Source organism: Peromyscus leucopus, chromosome 20 (assembly GCF_004664715.2).
Source record: "Peromyscus leucopus breed LL Stock chromosome 20, UCI_PerLeu_2.1, whole genome shotgun sequence".
NCBI lineage: Eukaryota > Metazoa > Chordata > Mammalia > Rodentia > Cricetidae > Peromyscus > Peromyscus leucopus.
The window spans coordinates 38,245,761-38,258,404 of record NC_051080.1 but is presented as its reverse complement, the minus strand read 5'-3'; the positions used below and the strand labels follow the sequence as shown (position 1 = coordinate 38,258,404).

The window sequence follows — 12,644 nt, the reverse complement described above, 5'->3', positions numbered from 1 at the left end:
CAAAGGGTTACCTTGTCTGCCTCCTGTTGATCTGCATTCATTAGTTCAGTGCTGGCCTTTGCCACACCATCTGCATATTCCAGAAGGTTGGGGCCTTCTTTTGGATTATCTCTAGAAAGAAACATTGTTTCTAGGAACATCTTGCCTACAATCCCTTTTCAAATGACCTTGTTTACCACAATTAAGACATCTGACATTTTGGTTTTTCTTAAAATTTCTAGAAATTACTTTTTTATCAAAGCAGCATTGTGAGATCTAATATCAGCCATATTTCTAATCCATTCTTCTATTGGTGCTGATCTTGTCTCTAGAGACCTAATTACTCTTTTGCATTCTGAATTAGCATTTTCAAAAGCCAAGGGCTGAATTAATACTTGTCAAACTCTAGATATGATATTCTATTTATAGCTGAAGTTAATCTTTGTGAAAAAAAAATTGAGTGAAGGCTTCTTTTGGGCCTTGTATAATTTTAGTAAATGACTCAGTCCTTCTTCCTAATTCTTCAACCCTGTTCCAAGCACTCAAAGCTGCTACATGACACAACACCAAGGTGTGATTATCAAATATAAACTGTCTTTGCAAATCAGCATGCTAGCCTTCATCAAGAGGCTGTCTTGGGAAATTTCCATACCTCTAGTCCTACCTTATTGTTCTATGATCCTAGCTTCCTCTTTCTACCATGTTTTCCATTGTAACTTAGGACCAGCTTCCAATATTGCTGTAGATAAATCTTTCCAGTCTTAAAGAATAATTCAATGCCAAGTTGCCCATGAATTTAACATCTACTTCACAAGTGGTAAATGCATATCATATGAAACAACTGCTTCTTTTTTTTTTTTAATATTACTTATAAACTGGCCGTGGTAAGCTTCTTGCTAACTGTTCTTTTATCTTAAATTAACCCATTTTTATAAATCTGTACCTTGCCACGTGGCTGGTGGCTTACCGGCATCTTTACATGTTGCTTGTCCTGGCGGTGGCTGCAGTGTCTCTCTGCCTCAGCCTTCCGCTTCCCAGAATTCTCCTCTCTCCTTGTTCCACCTACTTCCTGCCTGGCCACTGGCCAATCGGTGTTTTATTTATTGACCAATCAGAGCAATTTGACATACAGACCATCCCACAGCACTTCCCCTTTTCTTTTTTTAAAAAGGAAGGTTTTAACTTTTATACATCTCCAAAGCCAGCTTGGTATATTTGGGAATTTGGGCGTAGCATCTCTTACTACTTCCTGCTGGAGGGGGGCGCTGTATCTTATGGGGATGCCAAGAAAATTTAAGGATCATGGAGTAGTCCGTGAGGCTGTATCGTTTGAGCCAGTTGCCTTGAAACGATTCTGGATGTTGGATCATCTGGGCCATGGTGTCATCGGCCTTTCAGGGGGTCTTGGCTGGTCAAACCTGATGTATCTTAATCTGGAACAAATCCATAGCCTCTGGCTTTCTGTAGAAACAAAAGCAGAACCTCTTTTCCAAAGCAACATATCCTTACATCCAAATTTTGAAGTCAAGGTACCTTTAAAATATACATATTGGTTTAATTGAACATCTTTTTTGATCAAATGGTTTTTTTTGCAGTTAAAAATCCCAAAAACAACACAATCCAGATTCTCTGTGTAATATTCATCTTTACGTGGCTTTTTTATATTAATTTATCTTTTTTTTGTCTCTTTCAAGCCTACATATATTTTACACACATTGTAAACGATTTTATCTGAATCAGTCTTATTGTGAATCTATTGCTTTAAACTGCAGTATTCTAAGACTGAAATGGTTCTGTGACTGCTGGCTCCACCCATTTTAGCTTACCAACATGGCGTTTTCCACCAGTTTTGTGAGTCATCAAGTCTTAGAAATAGTGGGTCTAAGCTTTTATCAAAGCAACGTGTAGCCCAGAAACCTTTTTTTTTTTAAAAAAATACTAGTAAAGACTAAATCTACCACACAGCATAATGTGCCACTGCAGTCACCTTATTACCGCCATACTTTCGGTCAAATGCAAACGCCAGGAACCCGCCAGTAGTTCAAACCCGTGTTTTGAGGCGTCTAGCTGCCTGTATGAAACATGAAGCAGGAACCTGGTTTTGGCTCTGTTTAGAATTGCTTATTAACTATTCTCAGGTTTAAGGTGGAAACTCGAGCTGTTGGGCGCCATTTGTTGCTGGAGGGCTTCTCTCCAGGTTCCACCAAGCCCCGCAGTCCCACAATCCACGTATAAAATAATCACTCAGACACTTATATTACTTATAAACTGTATGGCCGTGGCAGACTTCTTGCTAACTGTTCTTTTATCTTAAATTAACCCATTTTTATAAATCTATACCTTGCCACATGGCTGGTGGCTTACCGGCGTCTTTACATGTTGCTTGTCCTGGCTGTGGCTACAGTGTCTCTCACAACTGTTTCTTTAAATCTCTTCAAATCTAAAACTTCTACAGGATTCCAGTCAACTTCTGTATAGCCTTGGGGATGCCTATAATCTGGTGGTTGTTCTTGTATGGTGTCTAGATAAGCTAAAGTTGGTTTTTTAATAACCTTGGGCCACTCCTCTTCAATTTCATAATGCAATGGTGTGGTAGGTTCCACTCTAAATTCCTCTGTCTCTGTCTGAATATTTTTCTTATTTTCATTAGTAAATCTTTCTAAGGCTTGTATCTTATCAATAGGAAGTCTTTCTAAAGCTTGCATCTTACCAATAGAAAGTCTTTCTAAGGTTTGTATCTTATTAATCAAATTTTCATATTTGGCACGGTTATCAAACCAGTTTAAGGATAAATTATGAATTATCCAACTGATAATAATTAAAACTGGTATTCTGTCAATCCTAACTAAGTGTTTTATCCCTTCATTTATTTTTTCCATTTTAAAGCCATCCATAGTAGCACTAAATGGGGTCCTAACTCCCTGCATTGTGATATTTCTGATTCTTAACATGAGATTTTTTTTCCCTTTTATTTTTTTAAGCCTAATTTACCCTTTAAGAATTACCAGGTTGGGGCTGGAGAGATGGCTTAGAGGTTAAGAGCACTGACTCTGTTTCCAGAGATCCTGAGTTCAATTCCCAGCAACCACATGGTAGCTCACAACCATCTATATGAGATCTGGTACCCTCTTCTGGCTTGCAGGAATACATGCAAGCAGAACACTATAAACATAATAAATAAACAGCATAATTAAAAAAAAATTAAAAAAAAAAAGAATTACCAGGTTGGCTGGACAGTGGTGGTACACGCCTTTAATCCCAGCACTCGAGAGGCAGAGCCAGGCAGATCTCTGTGAGTTTAAGGCCAGCCTGGTCTACAGAGCGAAATCCAGGACAGGCTTCAACATTACACAGAGAAACCCTGTCTGGGGTGCGGGGAATTCCCAGGTGTCTCTCTGACCTGCTGATGCTGCAGTGACAGTGCTTGACAGAAAAAATAAATGAAGGGATAAACCACTTAGTTAGGATTGACAGAATACATGAGCACCACCACCGCCTGGCGTTCTCAGCCTTCCTAATGCTGCGACCCTTTAATATATACAGTTCCTCATGTTGTGGGGACCCCCAACCATAAAATTTTCCCTGGGGGGTGGTGGCGGCACATGCCTTTAATGCCAGCCCTTGGGAGGCAGAGACAGGCAGTTCTGTGAGTTCGAGGCCAGCCTGGGCTACAGAGCAAGTTCCAGGACAGCCAGGGTTACACAGAGAAACCTTGCCTCAAAAAACAGACAAACAAAAATTATTTTTGTTGCCGGGTGGTGGTGGCGCATGCCTTTAATCCCAGCACTCAGGAGACAGAGGCAGGTGGATCTCTGTGAGTTTGAGGCCAGCCTGGTCTACAAAGTGAGTTCCAGGAAAAGTGCAAAGCTACACAGAGAAACCCTGTCTCGAAAAACCAAAAAAAAAAAAAATTTTGTTGCTACTTCATACAGTTGCTACTGTTATGAATTGTAATGTAAATATCTGATATGCAGAATATCTGATATGTGAGCCCTGTGAAAAGGTCATTCAACCCCCAAAGGAGTCATGACCCACAGGTTGAGAACTGCTAGCTTTGTTATTCAGATTCTACTTGAAACTTAGATTATTATTTATTATATTTTCACAGAAAAATCTCATAAACACAAGTAGAAGAATTTGGAAATAGTATCTTACAGACAGCTTAAATGAAGACTGTTTGCCACGCTTATGAAATTGTGGTTTTTGCACAGCAGCACTTTTGAATGCCAGTTGCCAGTTTTCAGAGTTGAGAATATACTTCCTGCCTCCACCTTAATCTGGCCAGTCAGGTTTATTCTTGTTGTACATCATGTTGCTCGCCTCTCTAGGAAGACGGTGGCTTAGACTTGTGGCTTTCTTCCGCCATTTGTTGTATTTCATTCTATCTTTTTTTGGTGGTGAGGATTGCTTTTTGAGACACACTTTCACTATATAGACTCTGCTGGCTTTGAATTCATGACCTTCCTGCTTTAGCCTTCCACACTTGATTTGCCATTTTCTTTCTCTTTTTAAAATTTATTTACTTAAGTGTGTATGTGCGTGTGTGTACATGTGCATGCATGTTACCTATGTTCATATATGTGGAGACTGGAGGATATTGGATATTGTCCTCTATAGCTCTCTGCCTTTTTCCCTTGAGGCGGGGTCTTTCACTGGAACCCACCCATTTCTGGGTAGGCTAGCCATCCCCCACCCTCCACCCCCACATAGCACTAGGGTTATAGGCACATACAGCCATCCTTTCCCAGCTTTTTACTGGGGAATGGAGGATCTGAACTCCACCTCCCCAGCCCTGGACATTGTCTTGTATCAGAAAATGTCTTGTACCAGGTGTGTGTCTGAGACACAGTTTCATCTTCCCTCCTTAACAATGCCATTTATCTTGAAGATTTCAGAAGTAAACAGCAATGTCTCGGTTATTCCTGGTGTGAGGATGAACAACATCTGCTTCTTTATCCTGGAAAGGTTTCCGAATTTAGCTGACAGTGGGCAAGTTAACAAGGGAGAAGATACACAAGTGAGATCTTGTCTCAGAAAGCAATCCCTACCCCAAAGAAGATAGAATGAAATAAAACAAAACGGCAGATTGCCTCAGGGTTTTTCTATTGCTGTGATGAAACACCATGATCAAAAAACAAGTTGGGGAGAAAGGATTTATTTCTCTTACACTTCCATATTGTTGTTCATATTGAAGGAAGTCAGGACGGGAACTCAAAACAGGATGGGAACCTGGAGGCAGGAGCTGATGCAGAGGCCATGGAGGGGTGCTGCTTACTGGCTTGTTCCTCATGGCTTGCTCAGCCTGCTTTCTTATAGTACCTAGGACCACCAGCCCAGGGATGGCACCACCCAGGGCTGGACACTTTCCCATTGATCAGTAATTGAGAAAATGCCTTACAGCTGGACCTCATGAAGGCCTCACCTGAGAGTCCTTCCTCTCTGATGACTCTAGCTGGTGTCCAGTTGACAGACAAAACCAGCCAGTCCACAGATGAAAGTCACAAATCCCCACTGCCTCTCCAGGGAGGAATGCAGTATGATGTACAATAGAGCAAGTGTATTTAAATTGCACAGGCTGCAGCCTCAGGTCAGTGGCTACATGATAAACTAGGCACCCTTCTTTGTCAGAGAGAAAGGGGTCATTTTTGAGTGCTAATAGTAAATGGCTATCAGAATGAGTGGATCTAGAGACCAGAGTGGTTTGTATGATTCTCCCTGAAAGTGCATTGGCTGGGGAGACAGACAGCAGTCTGTGACAGTCTATCCAGGTGTGGTAAACAGGACCCAGTTTTCTCTCCTGTGACACTCAAGGATAGTCTTTAGAAAAATAAGTGGACATCAGAGTAGAACCCCTTCCAGCCTCCAAGGCCTACCTTTAAAAATGAGCACAATGGCTGCTGGGTTTAGGGTAGTGTTCCTTGGCTGCTTTACCAGGGTGGGAGAGTGGTTGGGGAGGGGGGGGTTGGTTAGTGTTTCACAGATCTTAATTTTGGTTTTGCTTTCTTCTAAAGGATTTGTTATTGAAAAGGAAAAAGAAAAGAAAAAGTAAATTCATAGATACTCCAAAGAAAAATAACCTCCTCCCCTTAGGTAGGAAGAGTATTAATTAGTACTCAGCTGAAGTAACACCCACAGATTGGAACTAACAACAATGCTTGCCCCAGCTCCCTTGAGGGGCTGCCTGTGGTGTGTTATTAGTGACTGGAGTTAGTCATGAGTAGTTCTGGAATGCTGCCATTTGCTTGATTATGTAAGTTGCAAATTTTGATGAAGTTTTTAAAAAGCATTGTCAAGTATTTTGAGCATATTCCTCCCTAGAATTCATAAAATTATTGTGTAAAAAGGCACTTCCCGTCCATTCTGAATTAGAGGATGAAGGAAGTACTTGACCATCTCAGATTCGAAGCTTTGGAATGTCTTTCGATCCCTTCATTTAAATATTGTGGTGTACTTGGTACTTAAGGCTGTCCTCAGAGCCTTTCAGTCTTTCTGCTGTATTAGTAATGGGCACGTGGAAACAGAGCTTGAAATAATGGCTGAATCATAGTCTTGGCTGCATTGCCCTCCCGTGTTTCATGTATGCCTACTTCTTGAATAGAGCCTGAAGAATGTTGATTTCTAAAGGATCTGCTTAATGGGCAATGCATTTCATTTGTTTGGGAAGGTGCATACACTGCTTTTCTATGGTATTCGTGGTTTCCAAGCTCTCCTGTCTTTTCTTTCTCTTTGAGAGAGGGAGAGGGAGAGGGAGAGGGAGAGAGAAACAAAAGCCGCTGACTGTTACTAGCACTTGCTGGCCTGATTTCTCCAATTACTGGTTTGTCTTTGTGAAGTGAAGTGTACATCATCAAGTAGGTGTCCATTCTGAACTCTGGGCAGGTGAGCTTGTATCTTGGGCTGTGGGCACTGGTGCCTTTTTCGAAAGAGTCTAGTAAGGGTCTTCTGTGGCAGGCACAGCTTTTTCAGATGATAATCAAAGCCTCGAAACAATGTATGAATAGAGTCAGAAGCTATAGAAACGCAATTCATAAGATTACTTGATGCTATTTTTCATTTGGGGGAAATATGTTGGTACATCTGGAAATTAAGCAGAAAAACTGCTTTGGTAACTGTACGCAACAAATGAAAGGATAGGTTTCAGTCTCTTGGCTGCTTCACCAAGTTTATCCTTGATTAAACTGTTTTCTTCATAGGGTGTCTTGAGATTCCTTAAATGAAAACATTTTTCCCCTCTGTTTGGGGGGTGGGCATGACACACAGTGACCACCTTTTTCTTCTTTAGGATTGTTCCTCTTTGTTCAGGACTCAGCCAAACAGCTCCATTTACATACCCACTGCTTGGTCGTTGGTTGACCTTTAGTGACAAAGTGTACACCACTTGTCAGGAGCTTTGTTACAATCCTGTATGCGATTTTCTTTAATCATTTCAGGACCATGAAGAAGTTTTACTATCTCAAGATGCTGTTCAACTGGGACCATGTGTTTTCAAAGAAGCATCTGGCTCACTGTGCTGCTCTGAGGCAGCCTTGGGGGCAAAGGTCCGACTTTGTGCTTGTAAGGATCACAGTGCTCCTAGAGCTCTTCCCAGTATTTTGTAACACTTTGTAACTGCTGCCTGCTGCTGCCTGTCCTAATCCTCTGAGTGATGAGCATTTGGTCTCAGTTGAAGCTCTTGGAAATGTCACCCCATCCTCCCACCTGTCACCCTTAGTACCAGATCATGCTTGTTTAAAACCTTGTGAGCTACTTTATATGAGAGTTGGTACTTGTTTTCTCTGATGTTGACATGGATTTAGCAGGGTGTCAGTAAAATAATCCCCCCTCTCAGAAGCTCTTATTTAACAATTGTGTTTAAAACTATATCAAACTGCTACCTTGTTTTTGGGGGTAACCTTGTGTTTAGTTTCTGTGGCATTGGTGGTGATTGAACTAGGCCTTGCATGTATTAGACTGCTGCTCTACCCCCGAGTTAAATCCCAACCCCCAGATCGCCATTTTGAATGCTTTTTTTTTTTTTAATCAACAAATGATTGCCCTCACTGAGTGGGTAAAGAAATTCTCCACTCTTTTTGTGTGAGGAAGTGCTGCTATCAGCCTTGCTTCTAAATTGCTTCTAATGGCAGTAGCATGTGCTGTACCCCAGCACGAAGATAAACCTTACTCCATATAAATGGAGTGTTGTGTATAACCTAATACAGCAAAGATTAGTAGGTACACTGTGCTAGCAGGTGTCTTTCTCTGTCTTTAAGGAGTGGTGAATGTGTTGCTAACGACTCCACTCTGGGTGGTAAACACCAGACTGAAGCTGCAAGGGGCAAAATTTCGGAATGAAGACATTATACCAACTAACTACAAAGGCATTATAGGTAGGTGCCCCTGGGATGTGTCCTTTGTGTTTGAAATCCGTTTCCATAGTAAAGCTGCCTAGCAGACAGCCTCCGATCCCAGCAAACGTTATTTATGTATCTGTGGTTGATAGGAACTCTTCTGGGCTGACCAGAGCTGAGTCTCCTCAGCCCTGAACATACTCTTCTCATAACAAGGGCACAACACCAGAGGATGGATTCTCTTTGCCCTGTTTGTATATTACCTGATAACAAGCCTAGGACAAGGAGTAGATGGGGAAGAGAGGGAGAGACTGTGAGTATGTGAGTTTTTATTTGACTTTTTGCAGTCCTAGGTATTAAAGCCAGGGCCTCAAGTGTGCTGGGCAAGCAGTCTACTCCTGAGCTACACCCCTAAACTAAATGTTGTTGTCATTGTTGTTTTGTTTTTATTTTGTTTTGTTTTTAGTTTTCGAGACAGGGTTTCTCTGTGTAGCCCTGGTTTGTCCTGGAACTTGCTCTGTAGACCAGGCTGGCTAGAACTCACAGAGATCTGTTTGCCTCTGCCTCCCTAGTGCTGAGATTAAAGGCTTGTGCCACCACCACCCAGCCCTTTTTTTAAAAGACAGTCTCTTATAGCCTAGGCCAGCCTCAAACTCATAGCTGAGGATGATCTTGAACTTCTGATCTCCCTGCCTCCACTTCTCAATGCTGGGATTACAGGAGTACATCACAATGCCATGCCTGAGACAGAGCCCAGGACTTTGTATACCTAGGCAAGCACTATATACTGAGTTACATCCCCAGCTCAAGGGTTTTTGTTTTTGTTTTTTGGTTTTTGGTTTTTTTTAGACAGAATTTTGCCATTTCCCTGGTTGGCCTTGAACTCACTGTATAGCCTAGTCTGGCCTCAAATTCATAGCAGCCCTCCCAAGTACTGAGATCACAGGTGTGACCTACCCCACCCAGCTTGTTACAGTTTTTGAGACGATCTCACTCTGTAACCTAGGCCGGCCTCCAACTTGAGATCCCACTGCGTCTTAGCCTCCCCTGTGCTGCTGTTAGAGGTGTTTACAGCACAGCCAGCCAAGTTAATGTTTTTAAAGAGTATCACACCTTTTTATCTGTAATGATGTCTTTGGATAAAGTTACAAGGATAGTATCTGATGGCTTTAAACTTCTGCTTTTTTAAGACAAGATCTCAGGGGTTAGGGATTTAGCTCAATGGTAGAGTGCTTGCCTAGCAAGCACAAGGCCCTGGGTTCGGTCCTCAGCTCCAAAAAAAACCAAAAAACCAAAAAGACAAGATCTCATTGTACAACTGGCTTTGAAGTCTTGATCCTGCCGTCTTAGCCTCTGGAGTGCTGGGATTGCCAGAGTATTCCACCACATACTGCCTAGCCTCTACTTAGAACCACATGGCCAGGCTTGCATTTCTCTCTGTAACAGAAGTGGCTTTCTTATAAGTTCTTCATCATAGATTCCAAGAAAAAATATTATCTTGTGTTAAGCTAGGCCTCGTGAAAGATGTGGTTTACAGTTTAGTTCTGTGTAACACACAGTTGCCAGATGTGCTGACAGTGCAGCATTCTAAACGGGATTGTCAGGAGAAGTCACAGATGATAGAGGCTGGCATCAGAATGATGGTTATCAAAAGGAAGTTGTGGTGGGGGGCAGTGGTGGTGGGGGAGTGGTACATGCCTTTAATCCCAGCACTCGGGAGGCAGAGGCAGGCGGATCTCTGTGAGTTTGAGGCCAGCCTGGTCTACAGAGCAATCTAGGCTAGCCAAAGCTACACGGAGAAATCCTGTTTTGAAAACCAAAACAAAACAGGTAGTTAACTCCAGTGTATAGCAGTCCACACCTGTTGTCTGAGGAGGGGAGATATAATAATGCTCTAGGGCATAATGGGTTACATAGCAAGGACATCTTTAAAAACAAACGAACGAACGAACAGACGAACAGAAAGGTACCCAAGCAGGGAATCTGCCTCCAAAATTTCACCAAAGAGAGGGTGGTTTATATCTGGGCCCCTTTGGTCAGAACAGTGGTCTGTTCTAGTTAGGGCGCTGTCACGGTGCTCTACAAAAGCCTGCCTTCTTGCCTAGATGCATTCCACCAGATTACTCGAGATGAAGGGGTTCTGGCTCTGTGGAACGGCACCTTTCCCTCCTTGCTGCTGGTCTTCAACCCCGCCATCCAGTTCATGTTCTACGAAGGCTTGAAACGGCAGCTCTTAAAGAAGCGGATGAAGGTACTTCCTAATTCTAAAAGTGACTGAAAGAGGTGCCCATTTCCTTGTCTGATCGAAATGATTCCTCCTCTGCTTCCCAGCTCTCTTCTCTGGATGTGTTCATCATTGGTGCAATAGCCAAAGCGATCGCCACCACAGTCACCTATCCCATGCAGACGGTACAGTCGATTCTGAGGGTAAGTGAGTCCAGGGACATCTAAAACACATCCCCAAATCTTAAATGCAGTAATGCAGGTGGTGTGCCTGAGTGTCCGCGCCCATTTTCCCCTGTGTGCAATACTCTGCTAATCAGGCTTTTGGCTGGCTTTCTGTATGACAAGGAATGAAGTTTACATTGGACTTTCTTAGTAATATGTTGTCTCAGGAAAACCATATGTGTGAAAAGATTCCTCAAGGACCTCAGGACAGCTTCCTTCCCATTCACATTGCTTGCCATGTGCCATGGAGCAGATGACCCTTGGCAAAACCAGAGGTTAAAGTCTTTAGTTCGCTCACAAGTAATTAATGATTTAACTTTTCCAAAAACTTTCAGATTTCAGTTTTTCTCATACATTTGATTGTTTATACATTCAGACATTTTTAGACACTCTGTGAGAAGTTGGAGGTACAGTGTAGCCCCTGTCCTCATGAGTAAGTAAAAGAAGTTAAAAAAAAAAAAAAAAAAAAAAAAAAACCAAAACAGCAAGTAAAAGAACTGAGTAATTATTATAAGCTGAATCAGCTGTTAACGATATGAACAGCACTGGCTTACTGAAGAGGAGCTGTGGGGTTCTTCTAGGCATTTGGCCGGATGCCTGCCCTTCTGAGGAGGCACATGGAAATCAAGGTACAAGGGCATATGAAGCTCGTATCATACAAAGAAGGAGGACGCGCATCCCAGAAGAGGGAGAGTGTCATGTCAAGAGCTTGCTTCATCTTAGGGACTGAAAGGAGGCTTCTGTGGCTGGGAGAATTACAGGAAAGCTGTAGGAGAGGAAAGTAGGCGGGAAGATTTTGTTCTCAGCCCAGCAAGAAGCCTGTGAAGGACTTGGAGTTGGGAAGTAGTGTGATCTGAGGTAGGATCTTGGAAGGTCTGTGCTGGAAGGCCTGTGCTCTTCTGCAGCAGATCAGTCAGAAGCTGAGAGGGAGGGTGTGGGGAAGAGTGTTTGCTCTACAAGCCTATAGACCTGAGTCCAAATCTCCAGCACCCACTGAAAGAGCAGGCATGGTTTCCCATGCCTGTACCCCAGCATGGGCTTGGTGATATGGGGCTGGAGAAAGGCAGATCTGGTCCAGTGAGAACCCATCTTGTGGCAGTAAGGCAGGGATCCAGAGAAGAAGACAACAGAGGTCCTGTTTGACCTCCATATGCACACAGATGCATCTTCCTCACCCCACCCCCACCCCCACCCGCTGCCCCAAGCTAAAGAGAAAGGGGCCAGTCCGGTATGAGACCATGTTAGTAATCCAGGTGAGGGTTTGATAGCCTAGACTAGGTTAGCAGCAGTGGAGATAAGATGTGGACACATTCAAGATCTGTGTGGGGGCTTGGTGTGTTGCTCAGAATACCACTCTACCAGGACTTACTTAGCATATGCAAAGTCCTGGGTTCAATCCCCAGCACCACAAAAAGATATTGTTGAAAATCTGTTGTACAGAGAACATTTTAAAGGATTTATCTCTAGAAAAAATGAGGATAGTTGTCTCAGTTAGGTTTTCTATTGCTGTGAAGAGACACCATACCACGGCATCTCTTATAAAGGAAAAAATTTAATTGGGGTGGTTCACTTACAGTTCAGAGGTTTAGTCCATTATTATGATGAGACATCATGGTGTTATGATATATATCGCTCAGGGGAACCCCGGCTGGCCAGGGTATCCCGAGTGTGCAGGGAAACATGCTGGCATGCTGGGCAGATGCAGTGGCAGGCCAGACATGGCTGTTGCGATGGTAGGTGGATATTCACAATCCAGACATTGCATCCACGTGGAAATGGTTTATTATAATAGACAAAAAGAAGATAGGAAAGAGGGAGAGAGAGACAGAGAGAGAGGGGAGGAAGAGAGGGAGGGAGGGAGGGGGGACTGAGCAGTGCATACCTCCTGGG

At 43.0% G+C, this 12,644-nt stretch overlaps 1 protein-coding gene across 2 annotated transcripts in view; it reads left to right on the top strand.

The window, feature by feature from the left end:
* Slc25a17 (solute carrier family 25 member 17) overlaps positions 1–12,644 on the top strand; it is a 51,756-nt gene that overhangs the window by 34,241 nt on the left and 4,871 nt on the right. The window contains exons 5-7 of one of the 2 annotated variants that reach the window (XM_028871206.2): positions 8,229–8,345; positions 10,412–10,557; positions 10,638–10,733. In XM_028871206.2, the coding sequence (XP_028727039.1) occupies positions 8,229–8,345; positions 10,412–10,557; positions 10,638–10,733 (359 nt within the window). The remainder of the gene's footprint in view (positions 1–8,228; positions 8,346–10,411; positions 10,558–10,637; positions 10,734–12,644) is intronic. The other variant, XM_037197689.1, reaches the window with a different exon arrangement.